Below are 22,370 nucleotides of genomic sequence, written 5' to 3' on the forward strand. Positions count from 1 at the left end.
TAACCAATAGTGCATAAAGGTATTAGGTGAACAATAGGTAAGTAAAGAAATAAAACAACAGTAAAAAGACAGGCTATATACAGTAGCGAGGCTATAAAAGTAGCGAGGTTACATACCGACACCGGTTAGTCAGGCTGATTGAGGTAGTATGTACATGTAGATATGGTTAAAGTGACTATGCATATATGATGAACAGAGAGTAGCAGTAGCATAAAAGAGGGGTTGGCGGGTGGTGGGTGGGACACAATGCAGATAGCCCGGTTAGCCAATGTGCGGGAGCACTGGTTGGTCGGCCTAATTGAGGTAGTATGTACAGTGAGGGAAGAAAGTATTTGATCCCCTGCTGATTTTCTACGTTTGCCCACTTACAAAGAAATGATCAGTCTATAATTTTAATAGTAGGTTTATTTGAACAGTGAGAGACAGAATAACAACAAAAAAATCCAGAAAAACGCATGTCAAAAATGTTATAAAATGATTTGCATTTTAATGAGGGAAATAAGTATTTGACCCCTCTGCAAAACATGACTTAGTACTTGGTGGCAAAACCCTTGTTGGCAATCACAGAGGTCAGACGTTTCTTGTAGTTGGCCACCAGGTTTGCACAAATCTCAGGAGGGATTTTGTCCCACTCCTCTTTGCAGATCTTCTCCAAGTCATTAAGGTTTCGAGGCTGACGTTTGGCAACTCGAACGTTCAGCTCCCTCCACAGATTTTCTATGGGATTAAGGTCTGGAGACTGGCTAGGCCACTCCAGGACCTTAATGTGCTTCTTCTTGAGCCACTCCTTTGTTGCCTTGGCCGTGTGTTTTGGGTCATTGTCATGCTGGAATACCAACCCATTTTCAATGCCCTGGCTGAGGGAAGGAGGTTCTCACCCAAGATTTGACTGTACATGGCCCCGTCCATCGTCCCTTTGATGCGGTGAAGTTGTCCTGTCCCCTTAGCAGAAAAACACCCCCAAAGCATAATGTTTCCACCTCCATGTTTGACGGTGGAGATGGTGTTCTTGGGGTCATAGGCAGCATTCCTCCTCCTCCAAACACGGCGAGTTGAGTTGATGTCAAAGACCTCCATTTTGGTCTCATCTGACCACAACACTTTCACCAGTTGTCCTCTGAGTCATTCAGATGTTCATTGGCAAACTTCAGATGGGCATGTATATGTATTCTTGAGCAGGGGGACCTTGCGGGCGCTGCAGGATTTCAGTCCTTCGTGGCGTAGTGTGTTACCAATTGTTTTCTTGGTCACTATGTTCCCAGCTGCCTTGAGATCATTGACAAGATCCTCCCGTGTAGTTCTGGGCTGATTCCTCACCGTTCTCATGATCATTGAAACTCCACGAGGTGAGATCTTGCATGGAGCCCCAGGCCGAGGGATATTGACAGTTCTTTTGTGTTTCTTCCATTTGCGAATAATGACACCAAATGTTGTCACCCTCTCACCAAGCTGCTTGGCGATGGTCTTGTAGCCCATTCCAGCCTTGTGTAGGTCTACAATCTTGTCCCTGACATCCTTGGAGAGCTCTTTGGTCTTGGCCATGGTGGAGAGTTTGTAATCTGATTGATTGATTGCTTCTGTGGACAGGTGTCTTTTTTACAGGTAACAAGCTGCGGTTAGGAGCACTCCCTTTAAGAGTGTGCTCCTAATCTCAGCTCGTTACCTGTATAAAAGACACCTGGGAGCCAGAAATCTTTCTGATTGAGAGGGGGTCAAATACTTATTTCCCTCATTAAAATGCAAATCAATTTATAACATTTCTGACATGCGTTTTTCTGGATATTTTTGTTGTTATTCTGTCTCTCACTGTTCAAATAAACCTACCATTAAAATTATAGACTGATCCTTTCTTTGTCAGTGGGCAAACGTACAAAATCAGCAGGGGATCAAATACTTTTTTCCCCCACTGTGCATGAATGTATAGTTAAAGTTACTATGCATATGTGATGAACAGAGAGTAGCAGCAGAGTAAAAAGAGGGTTTGGGGGGAGGGGCACACAATGCAAATAGTCCGGGTAGCCATTAGATTACCTGTTCAGGAGTCTTATGGCCTTTTTGTCCTAGACTTGGCACTCTGGTACCGCTTGCCATGCGGTAGTAGAGAGAACAGTCTATGACTGGGGTGGCTGGGGTCTTTGATAATTTTTAGGGCCTTCCTCTGACACCGCCTGGTGTAGAGGTCCTGGATGGCAGGCAGCTTAGCCCCAGTGATGTACTGGGCCGTACGCACTACCCTCTGTAGTGCCTTGTGGTCAGAGGCCGAGCAATTGCCGTACCAGGCAGTGATGCAACCAGTCAGGATGCTCTCGATGTTGCCGATATCCGGATATCCGGAGCTTCGTAAAATAGACAACGGCACAAGGCACTGGGGAGGATGTCGACTTCTCTCAGACATTTTTGAAAGGGGAAAATCAATTATTCCAGGGAGGCTCCTCTTCAGACAGACAACTCTCCCAACAAATCACACGTTTGGGTAGACGGGGCTTTAAATGCGGGTGGGAATTATGCTCAGGATTAGCTAGGGCAGCAAGCGGGTACGGCAGTGACTTTACCGACGTGCTTTCCATTTTCGACTTGTCCTCTCTGTCCCAACTGACGACGCAACTTGTGCAGATGTATTAAGCTGCAAACCGTCTGTCTAGAGTGACGTATTGCTCATGTTTTGTTTGTGTGTGTTTGGATGTATACACTGTGTACCTTCTCTGTGCGTAATGTGTACAAACGAGTGAATTGAAGTGTCCAAGTAGTAGCCTGTGTTCCAGAGATGGAGCGATGCCTACAGCTGTGTGTGTGTGTGTTGTGGGGTGGCAGGTAGCCTAGTGGTTAGAGCGTTGGGCCAATAATCGTAAGGTTGCAGGATCTAATCCCCACGCTGACAAGGTAAAAATCTGTTGTTCTGCTCCTGACTTGCCTAGCTAAATGTGTGTGTAAATTTTTAATCAAGTTATATTTGTATCATGCTTTGTTAACAACAAGTGTGGACTAACAGTGAAATGCTTACTTATGGGCCCTTCCCAACAATACAGAGAGAAAGATAATAGAAAAGTAAAACAGGTAATAATAAATACACAATGAGCTGGTAACTTATACACAGAATACTGAGTCAATGGTAGCTTGGCTCCTTACACAGGGTACCAGTACTGAGTCAATATGCAGGGGTACGAGGTAATTGAGGTAGATATGTACATATAAAGTGACAGATAGTAAACAGTAGAAACTGTGTATGTGATCAGTCTGGGTATCTATTTGGTTAAATTTAGCAGTCTTATGGCTTGGGGGTAGAAGCTGTTCAGGGTCCTGTTGGTTCCAGACTTGGTGCATCGGTTCTGCTTGCCATGCGGTAACAGAGAGAACTGTTTGTGACTTGTGGCTGGAGTCTGAGAATTTTTAGGGCCTTCCTCTGACATCGCCTGGTATAGAGGTCCTGGATGGCAGGAAGCTCGGCCCCAGGGATGTACTGGACAATACGCACTCGCTCTGTAGCGCCTTGCGGTCAGATGCCAAGCAGTTGCCATACCAAGCGGTGATGCAGCCTGTCAAGATGCTCTCAATGGTGCAGCTGTAAAACATGTTTCAGGATATGAGGGGAAATCTCTTCGGCCTCCTGATGGGGAAGAGACGTTGTCTTCATGACTGTCTTGGTGTGTTTGGACCATGATAGATGTGGACACCGAGAAACTTGAAGCTCTCGACCCGCTCCTCTACAGCCCTGTCGATGTGAATGGGGACGTGCTCTGCCCTCCATTTCCTGGAGTCCATGATCAGCTCTTTTGTCTTGCTGATGTTGAGAGCGAGGTTGTTGTCCTGGCACCACACTGCCAGGTGTCATGCGGCCACGCAATCATGGGTGAACAGGGAGTACAGGAGGGGACTAAGCACGCAACCCCGAAGGGCCCCCGTGTTGAGGGTCAGTGTGGCGTCCCTGTGTTGAGGACCACCTGGGGGCGTCCCGTCAGGAAGTCCAGAATCCAGTTGCAGAGGGAGGTGTTCAGTCCCACGGTCCTTAGTTTAGTGATGAGCTTGGAGAATTTAATGGCTACAGATGTGAGTGCTACGGGGCAATAATCATTTAGACAGGCTACCTTGGCGTTCTTGGGCACAGGGACTATGGTGGTCTGCTGGAAACATGTAGGTGTTACAGACTGGGTCAGGGAGAGGTTGAAAATATCAGTGAAGACACTTGCCAGCTGGTCAGTGCATGCTCTTAGTACACTTCCTAATAATCCGTATGCTCTGCGGCCTTGTGAATATTAATTTGTTAACCTGTTTAAAGGTCTTACTCACATCGGCTACAGAGAGTGTGATCCCACGGTCGACTGGAACAGCTGGTGCTTTCACGCATGGTTTAGTATTGCTTGTCTCGAAGCGAGCATAGAAGGCATTTATTTCATCTGGTAGGCTTGCATCACTGGGCAGCTTGTGGCTGGGTTTCCCTTTGTAATCCATTATAGTTTGCAAGCCCTGCCACATCCGACGACTGTCAGAACCGGTGTCGTAGGATTCAATCTTAGTCATGTATTGAAGCTTTGCCTGTTTGATGGTTTGTTGGAGGGCGTAGCAGGATTTCTTATAAGTGTCCGGGTTAGTGTCCCACTCCTTGGAAATGGCAGCTTTAGCCTTTAGCTCAGTGTGGCTGTTGCCTCTAATCCATGGCTTCTGGTTGGGATATGTACGTATGGTTTCTGTGGGGACGATGCATCTTGATGCACTTATTAATGAAGCCAGTGGCTGATGTGGTAAAGTCCTCAATGTTATCAGAGGAATTGCAGAACATATTCTAGTCTGTGCTAGCAAAACAGTTCTGTAGCGTAGCATCCACGTCATCTGACCACTTCCATATTGAGCTCTTCACTGGTACTTCCTGTTTCAGTTTTTGCTTGTAAACAGGAATCAGGAGGATAGAGTTTTGGTCAGATTTGCCAAATGGAGGGTGAGGGAGAGCTTTGTATGCGTCTCTGTATGTAGAGTAAAGGTGATCTAGAGTTTGTTTCACCTTCGTACTTGCACGGTGTGTGTGTGTGTGTGTGTGTGTGTGTGTGTGTGTGTGTGTGTGTGTGTGTGTGTGTGTGTGTGTGTGTGTGTGTGTGTGTGTGTGCGTGCATGCGTGTGTGTTTTTCAGAGCAGTAATGACTAGAACTCAATGCGGTGGAATGGGACTTGTATGTGCCGAGGGGGGTTTGACATGGTTAACCCCTTCACCCCCCCCCCCCCCCCCCCCTCAACCACAACGGCCCCAACCACCCCTGTCCCATACCAGATGGATGCACGCCTCGCCAGTGTAAGTCACTGTTGACGAGAGGGGAGTTTTATTTTTTTGAAATGCTCTTACACTCCAGTCTTCACAGAAACACATCTGCTGCTACCCCAGCAGGACCCCCTTCCACCTGCCCCAACACACACACACACACACACACACACACACACACACACACACACACACACACACACACACACACACACACACACACACGCATGCACGCACGCATGCACACACGCACACATGCGCGCACACACACTCAAACACGTGCACATACACACTTGCACACGCACACATACAGGAGGTGTGGAAGGGGGGTGGGGGGTCACAGAAGGAAGGATAAGTGGCCCCAACCTGTCCTGTCAGGATGTGAGGTGGTATTGTGTGATTATTAACATTGTAATGATGTTTCCTCTCTCTCTCTCTCTCTTTCTCTGTGTGTTGCAGAGTCAGAGTGTCGAGGTGGTGGAGACACCCAGCCAAGGTTCTCCTCCTCTCTGCCCACCTACTTTCCTGTCTCCTGCCAGCTGCAGGGCGCCGACTCCTCCTTTTTCCTCCGGGAGGCAGGACAGGAAGTGATGCGTAATGGCAGCCTGCAGACGCGCACCGAGCCCTTCTTCCTCCACCAACCAGAGGCGGGCGCCGTCCCCCTGCCATCCGTCAACTGTAGCTACGGCAACCTGACGGCTGAGGCCCCCGTGCCGCTAGAGCTGCTCCAGGGGTCCCCGCGCCTCCTTGGCCCCTCCCCCACCCACATCACCCTCAACTGGAAGGTGCGTGCCCATGTGGTGAGCCGCAGGGTGGGCTCAGCACGCCCCCTCGTCCAGGTGCTGTTCTACCTGGCTGGCCGCCGCTGGGACGAGGCAGCCCCCCTTCCGGAGCATCTGCCCTGTGTGCGGATTATAGCGGTGCGGGAGCCCAGCGAAGCCTCCCCATCGGCGGGCTGCAGGTTGAATGAGGTTGGGGGTGGCGTGGGGATCTGTGTGGCCCGCTTGGAGCTGCCTGCTGGCTGGTTCACCCCGTCACCAGGACGGAAGAGGCTCCCGGATACGGCCCTGACCGGAGTGGAGCTGTACTACTCTGTACAGCCCCTAGAGGGTGAGAGCGAGGAGTGCACAGCCAGCAAGGAGCAATGGAGAGGGCAGAGTGGAGCAGGGGGTGACATGCAGAGTGCTGGGCCCGTGGGTCTGGTGGTGGGGCCAGCGAGGCCCAGGGGGGAGAGGCTGAGACTGGATGACAATGTGGAAATCCTGGTGCCTCCCAGCCCTATCAGACTGGGACAGATGGTGGGCTTCGGGATCAGCATGAGTTCTGTCTCTAGTTTGGAGCAGTTCACTCTCAGGTTGGTCACAATACACACACACACACACACACACACACACACACACACACACACACACACACACACACACACACACTCACACTCACACATACACACACACACACACACACACACATTTATTCACTCACACACACCCTTCTGTGTGATGGCTGGGAGCTTATCTCTACGATTGTATTGCTTTGGCCTTCGGAATATGATGTTGACAAAGTTACAAATTGTACAGTTTCATCATTTTATAGATACCGCCCAAACACATCACACGAGGAAACATTCAGCATTACTTTAACATCAAAACCATGACCTCATATGGGTTTAAATGTGTTCAAAGGATTCTGAGCACAGTACGTACCAAAGGGAAATCAACTTTGACACCAGAAAAGTTATTTTGTGCAAATTAATCATAAAAGTGAAACAGAACATGCTGTGACTAAAGTTTATTCATGAAGGTTATTTTGATCGTAAGAGGTTCACCATTCTGAGCAAATGATTTCCCTGTGTAAGAGTGAGCTTGTACATGCTTTATTTCCGTTGTGTATTTTCAGAGGACATGTAGGTTAGTGGTAAGGGAGTGATTTAAAAAAGCATTGCATTTCACCTTGTCCTGCTGCCTTCTCTCTCTCTCTCCTGCTCCCTCTTTCCTTTCCTCTCTCTCTCTCTCTTTCTCTCTCTCTCTCTCTTTCTCCCCTCTCTCACTTTCTCTCGCTCTCTCTCTCTCTCTCTCTCACAGACACACACACACACACACACACACACACACACACACACACACACACACACACACACACACACACACACACACACACACACACACACACACACACACACACACACACACACACACACACACACACACACACACACACACACACACACACACACACACACACACATACACACACATTAATCCTGCTGCTGTTTCCCCTGTTCTGTCAACTAGTAGGAGTAATGGGGTTGGCTCCAGGGTTACGCACACACACATACACACGCACACTGTGTCACCTCCCCTTCATTTACACTGCCTGTCTCAGCCTGTCCTCCTCATCATTTACACCGCCTGTCTCAGCCTGTCCTCCCCTTCATTTACACCGCCTGTCTCAGCCTGTCATCCCCTTCATTAACACCGCCTGTCTTAGCCTGTCCTCCCTTTCATTTACACCGCCTGTCTCAGCCTGTCCTCCCCTTCATTTACACCGCCTGTCTCAGCCTGTCCTCCCCTTAATTTACACCGCCTGTCTCAGCCTGTCCTCCTCTTCATTTACATCGCCTGTCTCAGCCTGTCCTCCTCTTCATTTACATCGCCTGTCTCAGCCTGTCCTCCTCTTCATTTACATCGCCTGTCTCAGCCTGTCCTCCTCTTCATTTACACCGCCTGTCTCAGCCTGTCATCCCCTTCATTTACACCGCCTGTCTCAGCCTGTCATCCCCTTCATTTACACCGCCTGTCTCAGCCTGTCCTCCTCTTCATTTACACGCCTGCCCCCTCTACACGCCTGTCTCAGCCTGTCCTCCTCTTCATTTACACCGCCTGTCTCAGCCTGTCATCCCCTTCATTTACAGCGCCGCCGCCTGCTCCCCCTCAGCCTGTCATCCCCTTCATTTACACGCCGCCGCCTGCCCCCTCTCACCGCCTGCCAGCCGCTCCCCTCTTCACCGCCGCTCGCCTGTCACCCCACACCGCCGCCGCCTGCCCCTCCTCACCGCCGCCGCTGTCCTCCTCTTCATTTACACCGCCTGTCTCAGCCTGTCCTCCTCTTCATTTACACCGCCTGTCTCAGCCTGTCATCCCCTTCATTTACACCGCCTGTCTCAGCCTGTCATCCCCTTCATTTACATCGCCTGTCTCAGCCTGTCATCCTCTTCATTTACACCGCCTGTCTCAGCCTGTCATCCTCTTCATTTACATCGCCTGTCTTAGGGTAATACGTTATCATCAGACTTCAGCAAAAGTCAAGACAGCTGGCAGGTCAGCATTTCATTGTAATGTGTACACTGTGGATCCTGTGCATAACGAATACACTTTTATTTGATATGATGTATCATTTAGCTGAATCACAATGAATAAGGTGACATGGACAGGAAAGACCTGATCCTAGATCAGCAATTTATTCTGAGTGACCATGGACACTTTTACTGGGTTGACTGCACTGCTACAGAAAAGGAAAGTTTGTTTCTGGAAGTCTGGCGTCACTTACTTCCCATAAGCTGTAGAGGACATGGGCTATGGTGTGTGTTTGTGTGTGTGTGTGTGTGTGTGTGTGTGTGTGTGTGTGTGTGTGTGTGTGTGTGGTGTGTGTGTGTGTGTGTGTGTGTGTGTGTGTGTGTGTGTGTGTGTGTGTGTGTGTTTGTGTGATAATCAACCCGCTTATCGTCTCAGACACAGTTCCAGACTCTTGTTATCCAGACACACTGCACCACATGTCCTCTACCCCAACCATTTCTATCCCCAGAAAGCCTCCCTCCCTCCCTCCCCCCTCCCATCCCCTCCCTCCCTCCCTCCCTCCCTCCCTCCCCCTCCCTCCCTCCCTCCCTCCCTCCCCCCTCCCTCCCTCCCCTCCCTCCCTCCCTCCCTCCCTCCCCCTCCCCCCTCCCCCCCTCCCCTCCCTATAGTCAATTGCACAGTATACTGCCTATGATAAACTGGACAACAGTATACAGTATATGGTAATAATGCATTAACAGTTGAAAAGCCTGGCCTCGAGGGATCCCCCTTTGAGCCAATGACAAGTCTTTTGGACGTCAACAATCTAACAGTCTAAAAAATGTATTGCATATATGCTATCGCAAAAAATTATAATTTGGTTGTGTTAATGAAGATCTTATGAAACATTAGAATATGAAACAAAATGTATTTCAAATAACACAATATCATCATTAGTTAATGTAACTGTAGGCTATATCGTTAAGGGCCGGTAGTAAGGAACATTGTCAAACAAGAAAATACATTTCAAAAGAACAGAATGGCATATTTTGAATGTAAATATATTAGTGTGCTTTGTGTACACCTGGGCAGCACATGTAATGTGGTAATTCTGCCCAATATATATATGTTAAAATAGAGCTGAAGGGTTGTTTTTTAACAGCTGTTTGGTAAGGATAGAACCTGCTCTTTCTGAAACTCTTTCTGAAACTCTTTCTGAAACTCTTTCTGAAACTATATAGATGTTAAAATGTCTTACCGGCTTGTGATTCTATGGGATAATTACAAAAAGTCTCTTTTCGGGTTCCGTTTCCCTACCTCTGTGTCATTTCCAAGTTACGCTGTTCATCAGATTCTTCATATACATTTTAACAATTGATAATATTCTCACCCATCAGACTATTGTCAATGTAATGTTGTCTTTAGGCTAACTCTATTATGTGGGACATCAGTTTGGATGTGGTTTAGGTGTATACTACCGGTTAAAAGTTTTCACTCTTGGCATTCTCTCAAACAGCTTCACCTGGAATGGTTTTCCAACAGTCTTGAATGAGTTCCCACATACAGTGAGGGAAAAAACGATTTGATCCCCTTCTGATTTTGTACGTTTGCCCACTGACAAAGAAATGATCAGTCTATAATTTTAATGGTAGGTTTATTTGAACAGTGAGAGACAGAATAACAACAAAATAATCCAGAAAAACGCATGTCAAAAATGTTATAAAATGATTTGCATTTTAATGAGGGAAATAAGTATTTGACCCCTCTGCAAAACATGACTTAGTACTTGGTGGCAAAACCCTTGTTGGCAATCACAGAGGTCAGATGTTTCTTGTAGTTGGCCACCAGGTTTGCACAAATCTCAGGAGGGATTTTGTCCCACTCCTCTTTGCAGATCTTCTCCAAGTCATTAAGGTTTCAAGGCTGACGTTTGGCAACTCGAACCTTCAGCTCCCTCCACAGATGTTCTATGGGATTAAGGTCTGGAGACTGGCTAGGCCACTCCAGGACCTTAATGTGTTTCTTCTTGAGCCACTCCTTTGTTGCCTTGGCCGTGTGTTTTGGGTCATTGTCATGCTGGAATACCCATCCACGACCCATTTTCAATGCCCTGGCTGAGGGAAGGAGGTTCTCACCCAAGATTTGACGGTACATGGCCCCGTCCATCGTCCCTTTGATGCGGTGAAGTTGTCCTGTCCCCTTAGCAGAAAAACACCCCCAAAGCATAATGTTTCCACCTCCATGTTTGACGGTGGGGATGGTGTTCTTGGGGTCATAGGCAGCATTCCTCCTCCTCCAAACACGGAGAGTTGAGTTGATGCCAAAGAGCTCCATTTTGGTCTCATCTGACTACAACACTTTCACCCAGTTGTCCTCTGAATCATTCAGATGTTCATTGGCAAACTTCAGACGGGCATGTATATGTGCTTTCTTGAGAAGGGGGACCATGCGGGCGCTGCAGGATTTCAGTCCTTCACGGCGTAGTGTGTTACCAATTGTTTTCTTGGTGACTATGGTCCCAGCTGCCTTGACATCATTGACAAGATCCTCCCGTGTAGTTCTGGGCTGATTCCTCACCGTTCTCATGATCATTGCAACTCCACGAGGTGAGATCTTGCATGGAGCCCCAGTCCGAGGGAGATTGACAGTTCTTTTGTGTTTCTTCCATTTGCAATAATCGCACCAACTGTTGCCACCTTCTCACCAAGTTGCTTGGCGATGGTCTTGTAGCCCATTCCAGCTACAATCTTGTCCCTGACATCCTTGGAGAGCTCTTTGGTCTTGGCCATGGTGGAGAGTTTGGAATCTTATTGATAGATTGCTTCTGTGGACAGGTGGCTTTTATACGGGTAACAAACTGAGATTAGGAGCACTCCCTTTAAGAGTGTGCTCCTAATCTCAGCTCGTTACCTGTATAAAAGGCACCTGGGAGCCAGAAATCTTTCTGATTGAGAGGGGGTCAAATACTTATTTCCCTCATTAAAATGCAAATCAATTTATAACATTTAAAAAAAAAAATTGTTGTTATTCTGTCTCTCACTGTTCAAATAAACCTACCATTAAAATTATAGACTGATCATTTCTTTGTCAGTGGGCAAACGTACAAAATCAGCAGGGGATCAAATACTTTTTTCCCTCACTGTATGCTGAGCACTTGTTGGCTGCTTTTCCTTCACTCTGCGGTCTGACTCATCCCAAACCATCTCAATTTGGTTGAGATCGGGGATTGTGGAGGCCAGGTCCTCTGATGCAGCACTCCATCACTCTCCTTCTTGTTAAAATAGCCCTTACACATCCTAGAGGTGTGTTGGGTCATTGTCCTGTTGAAAAACAAATGATAGTCCCACTAAGCCCAAATCAGATGGGATGGTGTATCGCTGCAGAATGCTGTGGTAGCCATGTTGGTTAAGTGTGATTTGAATTCTAAATAAATCAGACAGTGTCACCAGCAAAGCACCCCCACAGCGTCACACCTCCTCCTCCATGCTTTATGGTGGGAAATACACATGCGGAGATCATCCATTCACCGACACCGTGTCTCACAAAGACACAACAGTTGGGACCAAAAACCTCCAATTTGGACTCTAGACCAAAGGACAAATTTCCACCGGTCTAATGTCCATTGCTCGTGTTTCTTGGCCCAAGCAAGTATTTTCTTTTTATTGGTGTCCTTTAGCAGTGGTTTCTTTGCCGCAATTAGACCATGAAGGCCTGATTCACACAGTCTCCTCTGAACAGTTGATGTTGAGATGTGTCTGTTACTTAAACTCTGTGAAACGTTTATTTGGGCAGCAATTTCTGAGGCTGGTAACTCTAGTGAACTTATCCTCTGCAGCAGAGGTAACTCTGGGTCTTCCATTCCTGTGGTGGTCCTCATGAGAGCCATTTTCATATTTTGCGACTGCACTTGAAGAAACTTTCAAAGTTCTTGAAATGTTCCGTATTGACTGACCTTCATGTCTTAATAATGATGGACTCTAGTTTCTCTTTGCTTATTTGAGCTGTTCTTGCCATAATATGGACTTGGTCTTTTACCCAATACGGCTGTCTTCTGTATACACCCCCTACCTTGTCAAAACACAACTGTTTGTCTCAAACGCATTAAGAAGGAAAGAAATTCCACAAATTAACTTTTAAGAAGGCACACCTGTTAATTTCAGGTGACTACCTCAAACAGCTGGTTGAGAGAATGCCAAGAGTGTGCAAAACTGTCATCAAGGCAAAGGGTGGCTATTTGAAGAATCTCAAATATAAAATATATTTTGATTTGTTTAACACTTTTTTGGTTAGTACATGATTCCATATGTGTTATTTCATAGTTTTTGATGTCTTCACTATTATTCTACAATGTAGAAAAAAGTACAAATGAAAAAAAAACCTAGAATGGGTAAGTGTTCTAAAACTTTTGACCGGTAGTGTAGTTTGGATGGGCCGTCATTGACCGGTAGTGTAGTTTGGATGGGCCATCATTGACCGGTAGTGTAGTTTGGATGGGCCTTCATTGACCGGTAGTGTAGTTTGGATGGCCCATCATTGACCGGTAGTGTAGTTTGGATGGCCCATCATTGACCGGTAGTGTAGTTTGGATGGGCCGTCATTAACCGGTAGTGTAGTTTGGATGGCCCATCATTGACCGGTAGTGTAGTTTGGATGGGCCGTCATTGACCGGTAGTGTAGTTTGGATGGGCCGTCATTGACCGGTAGTGTAGTTTGGATGGCCCATCATTGACCGGTAGTGTAGTTTGGATGGGCCATCATTGACCGGTAGTGTAGTTTGGATGGGCCGTCATTGACCGGTAGTGTAGTTTGGATGGGCCGTCATTGACCGGTAGTGTAGTTTGGATGGGCCGTCTGACCGGTAGTGTAGTTTGGATGGGCCTTCATTGACCGGTAGTGTAGTTTGGATGGCCCATCATTGACCGGTAGTGTAGTTTGGATGGGCCGTCATTGACCGGTAGTGTAGTTTGGATGGCCCATCATTGACCGGTAGTGTAGATTGGATGGCCCATCATTGACCGGTAGTGTAGTTTGGATGGCCCATCATTGACCGGTAGTGTAGTTTGGATGGGCCGTCATTGACCGGTAGTGTAGTTTGGATGGGCCGTCATTGACCGGTAGTGTAGTTTGGATGGGCCGTCATTGACCGGTAGTGTAGTTTGGATGGGCCTTCATTGACCGGTAGTGTAGTTTGGATGGGCCGTCTGACCGGTAGTGTAGTTTGGATGGGCCGTCATTGACCGGTAGTGTAGTTTGGATGGCCCGTCATTGACCGGTAGTGTAGTTTGGATGGGCCTTCATTGACCGGTAGTGTAGTTTGGATGGGCCGTCATTGACCGGTAGTGTAGTTTGGATGGGCCGTCATCAGCTGCGCAGTCTGACTGCCAGTCAGTGAGGAGCAGAGATCTAAGCTGTGTTAGTAGGTATATTCAAGTAAATGTGTGTGTGTCTCCAGTGTGTGTTTGTGTGTGTATTTGTGTGTTTGTTTGAGAGTCTATAGTCGGTGTGTGTGATCTGTGTGGAGAGGTGTGTGCAGTGTAAACAGGTGAAAGGACTAGGTCTCTACGCCGCTGTAAGAGATCTGCAGAGTCTATCTGATTTTCTGTAAATCCGGGTAATCCCACTACACACATATCCTTGTACGCCCCTACCCCCCCCCCTGATCCCCAGATGTTTTCATATCATCGATCTCTCGGCTCCTCTCCTCCAGCTTGCTTGAGAGTGTGTGTGTTTACCTGTGTGTGTTTACCTATGTGTGTGTGTGAGTGTGTCTGTTTACGTGTGTGTGTGTGTGTTTACCTGTGTGTGTGACTACGTTGTGAAGATGAAGGTGAATCTGAAATGAGGTAACTACGTTGTGAAGATGAAGGTGAATCTGAAATGAGGTAACTACATGTGAAGATGAAGGTGAATCTGTAGTGAGGTAACTACATTGTGAAGATGAAGGTGAATCTGTAGTGAGGTAACTACATGTGAAGATGAAGGTGAATCTGTAGTGAGGTAACTATGTTGTGAAGATGAAGGTGAATCTGTAGTGAGGTAACTACATGTGAAGATGAAGGTGAATCTGTAGTGAGGTAACTACGTTGTGAAGATGAAGGTGAATCTGTAGTGAGGTAACAACGTTGTGAAGATGAAGATGAATCTGTAGTGAAGTAACTACATGTGAAAATGAAGGTGAATCTGTGGTGCGGTAACTACATGTGAAGATGAAGGTGAATCTGAAATGAGGTAACTACGTTGTGAAGATGAAGGTGAATCTGAAATGAGGTAACTACGTTGTGAAGATGAAGGTGAATCTGAAATGAGGTAACTACATGTGAAGATGAAGGTATATCTGGAGTGAGGTAACTACGTTGTGAAGATGAAGGTGAATCTGAAATGAGGTAACTACATGTGAAGATGAAGGTGAATCTGTAGTGAGGTAACTACGTTGTGAAGATGAAGGTGAATCTGTAGTGCGGTAACTACATGTGAAGATGAAGGTGAATCTGAAATGAGGTAACTACGTTGTGAAAATGAAGGTGAATCTGAAATGAGGTAACTACGTTGTGAAGATGAAGGTGAATCTGATATGAGGTAACTACATGTGAAGATGAAGGTGAATCTGTAGTGAGGTAACTACGTTGTGAAGATGAAGGTGAATCTGAAATGAGGTAACTACATGTGAAGATGAAGGTGAATCTGTAGTGAGGTAACTACGTTGTGAAGATGAAGGTGAATCTGTAGTGAGGTAACTACGTTGTGAAGATGAAGGTGAATCTGTAGTGAGGTACACAGGAGTACACAGGAGACAGGACACACAAGAGACAGGCAACACAGGATACAGGACACACAGGAGACAGGAAACACAGGAGACAGGAAACACAGGAGACAGGATACACAGGACACACAGGATACACAGGAGACAGGAAACACAGGAGACAGGACACACAGGAGACAGGACACACAGGAGACAGGACACACAGGACACAGGAGACACAGGAGACAGGACACACAGGACACAGGAGACACAGGAGACAGGACACACAGGAGACAGGACACACAGGAGACAGGACACACAGGAGACAGGACACACAGGACACAGGAGACACAGGAGACACAGGAGACAGGACACACAGGAGACAGGACACACAGGAGTCACAGGATACACAGGAGACAGGAGATAGGACACAGGACACACAGGAGACACAGGAGACAGGAAACACAGGAGACAGGACACACAGGAGACACAGGAGACAGGACATGGCAGGTAGCCTAGTGGTTTGAGCGTTGGAAGGTTGCAAGATCGAATCCCTGAGCTGACACGGTAAAAATCTGTCGTTCTATCCCTGAACAAGGCAGTTAACCCACTGTTCTTAGGCCGTCATAACGATTTGTTCTTAACTGACTTGCCTAGTTAAATGAAGGTAAAATAAAAACACACAGGAGACAGCAGACACAAGAGGACAACAACAACGGAGGTAAACAAATCAATCAAAAAGGGCTGCTCTGTTTCCACTAGATTCTCTGCAATGTCCAATTATCTGCCAGTGAACGGTAACCATTATTCTGTTGCCATCAAAGCATTTCTCCTCTCCAGAGAGACGGATGAAAGCCATACTTAGGGTTTTTTCCATGAAAACCATTATATTAAAATCTTGGGTATGCACTAAAGACTGCAGCGATGTGAGTAGTTCTTAATCTTGTGCTCTTGTTTTCCTCATCCTGTTCTCCATGATCTAGTAGGCTACATCTCTCTCTTCCCCCATACGGTCCCAGTAGGCTACATCTCTCTCTTCCCCCATACGGTCCCAGTAGGCTACATCTCTCTTTCCCCATACGGTCCCAGTAGGCGACATCTCTCTTCCCCCATACGGTCCCAGTAGGCTACATCTCTCTCTTCCCCCATACGGTCCCAGTAGGCTACATCTCTCTCTTCCCCCATAGGGTCCCAGTAGGCTACATCTCTCTCTTTCCCCATACGGTCCCAGTAGCCTACATCTCTCTCTTTCCCCATACGGTCCCAGTAGGCTACATCTCTCTCTTTCCCCATACGGTCCCAGTAGGCTACATCTCTTTCCCTATACGGTCCCAGTAGGCTACATCTCTCTCTTTCCCCATACGGTTCCAGTAGGCTACATCTCTCTTTCCCCATAGGGTCCCAGTAGGCTACATCTCTCTCTTCCCCCATACAGTCCCAGTAGGCTACATCTCTCTTCCCCCATACGGTCCCAGTAGGCTACATCTCTCTCTTCCCCCATACGGTCCCAGTAGGCTACATCTCTCTCTTCCCCCATACAGTCCCAGTAGGCTACATCTCTCTTCCCCCATACGGTCCCAGTAGGCTACATCTCTCTCTTTCCCCATACGGTCCCAGTAGACTACATCTCTTTCCCCATACGGTCCCAGTAGGCTACATCTCTCTCTTTCCCCATATGGTCCCAGTAGGCTACATCTCTCTCTTTCCCCATACGGTCCCAGTAGGCTACATCTCTTTCCCTATACGGTCCCAGTAGGCTACATCTCTTTCCCCATACGGTCCCAGTAGGCTACATCTCTCTCTTTCCCCATACGGTCCCAGTAGGCTACATCTCTCTCTTTCCCCATATGGTCCCAGTAGGCTACATCTCTCTCTTTCCCCATACGGTCCCAGTAGGCTACATCTCTTTCCCTATACGGTCCCAGTAGGCTACATCTCTTTCCCCATACGGTCCCAGTAGGCTACATCTCTCTCTTTCCCCATACGGTCCCAGTAGGCTACATCTCTTTCCCTATACGGTCCCAGTAGACTACATCTCTCTCTTCCCCCATACAGTCCCAGTAGGCTACATCTCTCTCTTTCCCCATAGGGTCCCAGTAGGCTACATCTCTTTCCCCATACGGTCCCAGTAGGCTACATCTCTCTCTTTCCCCATAGGGTCCCAGTAGGCTACATCTCTCTCTTTCCCCATAGGGTCCCAGTAGGCTACATCTCTCTCTTCCCCCATACGGTCCCAGTAGGCTACAGCTCTCTTCCCCCATACGGTCCCAGTAGGCTACATCTCTCTCTTCCCCCATACGGTCCCAGTAGGCTACATCTCTCTCTTTCCCCATACGGTCCCAGTAGGCTACATCTCTCTCTTTCCCCATAGGGTTCCAGTAGGCTACATCTCTCTCTTTCCCCATAGGGTCCCAGTAGGCTACATCTCTCTCTTTCCCCATACGGTTCCAGTAGGCTACATCTCTCTCTTTCCCCATAGGGTCCCAGTAGGCTACATCTCTCTCTTTCCCCATAGGGTCCCAGTAGGCTACATCTCTCTCTTTCCCCATAGGGTCCCAGTAGCCTACATCTCTCTCTTCCCCCATACGGTCCCAGTAGGCTACATCTCTCTCTTCCCCAATACGGTCCCAGTGGGCTACATCTCTCTCTTCCCCCATACGGTCCCAGTAGGCTACATCTCTCTCTTTCCCCATAGGGTCCCAGTAGGCTACATCTCTCTCTTTCCCCATAGGGTCCCAGTAGGCTACATCTCTCTCTTCCCCCATACGGTCCCAGTAGGCTACATCTCTCTCTTCCCCCATACGGTCCCAGTAGGCTACATCTCTCTCTTTCCCCATACGGTCCCAGTAGGCTACATCTCTCTCTTCCCCCATAGGGTCCCAGTAGGCTACATCTCTCTCTTCCCCCATAGGATCCCAGTAGGCTACATCTCTCTCTTCCCCATAGGGTCCCAGTAGGCTACATCTCTCTCTTCCCCATAGGGTTCCAGTAGGCTACATCTCTCTTCCCCCATAGGGTCCCAGTAGGCTACATCTCTCTCTTTCCCCATAGGGTCCCAGTAGGCTACATCTCTCTCTTTCCCCATACGGTCCCAGTAGGCTACATCTCTCTCTTTCCCCATAGGGTCCCAGTAGACTACATCTCTCTATTCCCCATACGGTCCCAGTAGGCTACATCTCTCTCTTTCCCCATATGGTCCCAGTAGTCTACATTTCTCTCTTCCCCCATATGGTCCCAGTAGGCTACATCTCTCTTTCCCCCATACGGTCCCAGTAAGCTACATCTCTCTTTCCCCATAGGGTCCCAGTAGGCGACATCTCTCTTTCCCCATAGGGTCCCAGTAGACTACATCTCTCTTTCCCCATACAGTCCCAGTAGGCGACATCTCTCTTTCCCCATAGGGTCCCAGTAGACTACATCTCTCTTTCCCCATACAGTCCCAGTAGGCTACATCTCTCTCTTCCCCCATACGGTCCCAGTAGGCTAAATCTCTCTTTTCCCCCATACGGTCCCAGTAGGCTACATCTCTCTCTTCCCCCATACGGTCCCAGTAGGCTACATCTCTCTCTTTCCCCATACGGTCCCAGTAGGCTACATCTCTCTCTTCCCCCATAGGGTTCCAGTAGGCTACATCTCTCTTCCCCCATAGGGTCCCAGTAGGCTACATCTCTCTCTTTCCCCATAGGGTCCCAGTAGGCTACATCTCTCTCTTTCCCCATAGGGTCCCAGTAGGCTACATCTCTCTCTTCCCCCATACGGTCCCAGTAGGCTACATCTCTCTTCCCCCATACGGTCCCAGTAGGCTACATCTCTCTCTTCCCCCATACGGTCCCAGTAGGCTACATCTCTCTCTTTCCCCATACGGTTCCAGTAGGCTACATCTCTCTCTTTCCCCATAGGGTCCCAGTAGGCTACATCTCTCTCTTTCCCCATACGGTTCCAGTAGGCTACATCTCTCTCTTTCCCCATAGGGTCCCAGTAGGCTACATCTCTCTCTTTCCCCATAGGGTCCCAGTAGGCTACATCTCTCTCTTTCCCCATAGGGTCCCAGTAGCCTACATCTCTCTCTTCCCCCATACGGTCCCAGTAGGCTACATCTCTCTCTTCCCCCATACGGTCCCAGTAGGCTACATCTCTCTCTTCCCCCATACGGTCCCAGTAGGCTACATCTCTCTCTTTCCCCATAGGGTCCCAGTAGGCTACATCTCTCTCTTTCCCCATACGGTCCCAGTAGGCTACATCTCTCTCTTCCCCCATACGGTCCCAGTAGGCTACATCTCTCTCTTTCCCCATACGGTCCCAGTAGGCTACATCTCTCTCTTCCCCATACGGTCCCAGTAGGCTACATCTCTCTCTTTCCCCATATGGTCCCAGTAGGCTACATTTCTCTCTTCCCCCATATGGTCCCAGTAGGCTACATCTCTCTTTCCCCATACGGTCCCAGTAGGCTACATCTCTCTCTTCCCCCATAGGGTCCCAGTAGGCTACATCTCTCTCTTCCCCCATACGGTCCCAGTAAGCTACATCTCTCTTTCCCCATAGGGTCCCAGTAGGCGACATCTCTCTTTCCCCATAGGGTCCCAGTAGGCTACATCTCTCTCTTCCCCCATAGGGTTCCAGTAGGCTACATCTCTCTTCCCCCATAGGGTCCCAGTAGGCTACATCTCTCTCTTTCCCCATAGGGTCCCAGTAGGCTACATCTCTCTCTTTCCCCATAGGGTCCCAGTAGGCTACATCTCTCTCTTCCCCCATACGGTCCCAGTAGGCTACATCTCTCTTCCCCCATACGGTCCCAGTAGGCTACATCTCTCTCTTCCCCCATACGGTCCCAGTAGGCTACATCTCTCTCTTCCCCTATACGGTCCCAGTAGGCTACATCTCTCTCTTTCCCCATACGGTCCCAGTAGGCTACATCTCTCTCTTCCCCCATAGGGTCCCAGTAGGCTACATCTCTCTCTTCCCCCATAGGGTCCCAGTAGGCTACATCTCTCTCTTCCCCATAGGGTCCCAGTAGGCTACATCTCTCTCTTCCCCATAGGGTTCCAGTAGGCTACATCTCTCTTCCCCCATAGGGTCCCAGTAGGCTACATCTCTCTCTTTCCCCATAGGGTCCCAGTAGGCTACATCTCTCTCTTTCCCCATACGGTCCCAGTAGGCTACATCTCTCTCTTTCCCCATAGGGTCCCAGTAGGCTACATCTCTCTTTCCCCATACGGTCCCAGTAGGCTACATCTCTCTCTTCCCCCATACGGTCCCAGTAGGCTACATCTCTCTCTTTCCCCATACGGTCCCAGTAGGCTACATCTCTCTCTTCCCCATACGGTCCCAGTAGGCTACATCTCTCTCTTTCCCCATATGGTCCCAGTAGGCTACATTTCTCTCTTCCCCCATATGGTCCCAGTAGGCTACATCTCTCTCTTTCCCCATACGGTCCCAGTAGGCTACATCTCTCTCTTCCCCCATAGGGTCCCAGTAGGCTACATCTCTCTCTTCCCCCATACGGTCCCAGTAAGCTACATCTCTCTTTCCCCATAGGGTCCCAGTAGGCGACATCTCTCTTTCCCCATAGGGTCCCAGTAGGCTACATCTCTCTTTCCCCATACGGTCCCAGTAGGCTACATCTCTCTCTTCCCCCATACGGTCCCAGTAGGCTAAATCTCTCTCTTCCCCCATACGGTCCCAGTAGGCTACATCTCTCTCTTCCCCCATACGGTCCCAGTAGGCTACATCTCTCTCTTTCCCCATACGGTCCCAGTAGGCTACATCTCTCTCTTCCCCCATAGGGTCCCAGTAGGCTACATCTCTCTCTTCCCCCATAGGGTACCAGTAGGCTACATCTCTCTCTTCCCCATAGGGTCCCAGTAGGCTACATCTCTCTCTTCCCCCATAGGGTTCCAGTAGGCTACATCTCTCTTCCCCCATAGGGTCCCAGTAGGCTACATCTCTCTCTTTCCCCATAGGGTCCCAGTAGGCTACATCTCTCTCTTTCCCCATACGGTCCCAGTAGGCTACATCTCTCTCTTTCCCCATAGGGTCCCAGTAGGCTACATCTCTCTCTTTCCCCATACGGTCCCAGTAGGCTACATCTCTCTCTTCCCCCATACGGTCCCAGTAGGCTACATCTCTCTCTTTCCCCATACGGTCCCAGTAGACTACATCTCTCTCTTCCCCATACGGTCCCAGTAGGCTACATCTCTCTCTTTCCCCATATGGTCCCAGTAGGCTACATTTCTCTCTTTCCCCATATGGTCCCAGTAGGCTACATCTCTCTCTTCCCCCATACGGTCCCAGTAGGCTACATCTCTCTTCCCCCATAGGGTCCCAGTAGGCTACATTTCTCTCTTCCCCCATAGGGTCCCAGTAGGCTACATCTCTCTTCCCCCATACAGTCCCAGTAGGCTACATCTCTCTCTTCCCCCATACGGTCCCAGTAGGCTACATCTCTCTTCCCCCATAGGGTCCCAGTAGGCTACATCTCTCTTTCCCCATAGGGTCCCAGTAGGCTACATCTCTCTCTTCCCCGTAGGGTCCCAGTAGGCTACATCTCTCTCTTTCCCCATACGGTCCCAGTAGGCTACATCTCTCTCTTTCCCCATACGGTCCCAGTAGGCTACATCTCTCTCTTCCCCCATACGGTCCCAGTAGGCTACATCTCTCTCTTTCCCCATACGGTCCCAGTAGGCTACATCTCTCTCTTTCCCCATACGGTCCCAGTAGGCTACATCTCTCTTTCCCCATACGGTCCCAGTAGGCTATATCTCTCTCTTCCCCATACGGTCCCAGTAGGCTACATCTCTCTCTTTTCCCATATGGTCCCAGTAGGCTATATCTCTCTCTTTCCCCATAGGGTCCCAGTAGGCTACATCTCTTGTCAACGACAGAAGGTAAAATACGTTTATAAATGTTTCTGTCTCATGAAAAAGTCCATATCCTAGTGAAGCGGACATTTTTTAAAGCTAACCATATTGCAGCTGTATATTTTTATTACTCATCAAATAGTCATAATAATAATAATAAATACCTTTCCCCCTGACCTCCCCAAATGAAACAGTAGCTAGGTTTCCATCCAGTTGGCGGAAGTTTTTCATGCAAATATTCTAAAATCTTCATAAAA

General features: G+C 48.5%; 1 protein-coding gene across 1 annotated transcript in view; it reads left to right on the top strand.

Moving 5' to 3' along the window:
* The window catches only part of LOC106585906 (transmembrane protein 132C), a 481,307-nt gene that overhangs the window by 160,042 nt on the left and 298,895 nt on the right, over positions 1-22,370 (top strand). Inside the window, exon 2 of the mRNA XM_045707191.2 lies at positions 5,705-6,599. Coding sequence (XP_045563147.1) covers positions 5,705-6,599 — 895 coding nt within the window. The remainder of the gene's footprint in view (positions 1-5,704; positions 6,600-22,370) is intronic.

This window comes from Salmo salar, chromosome 24 (genome assembly GCF_965601325.2).
Source record: "Salmo salar chromosome 24, fSalSal1, whole genome shotgun sequence".
NCBI lineage: Eukaryota > Metazoa > Chordata > Actinopteri > Salmoniformes > Salmonidae > Salmo > Salmo salar.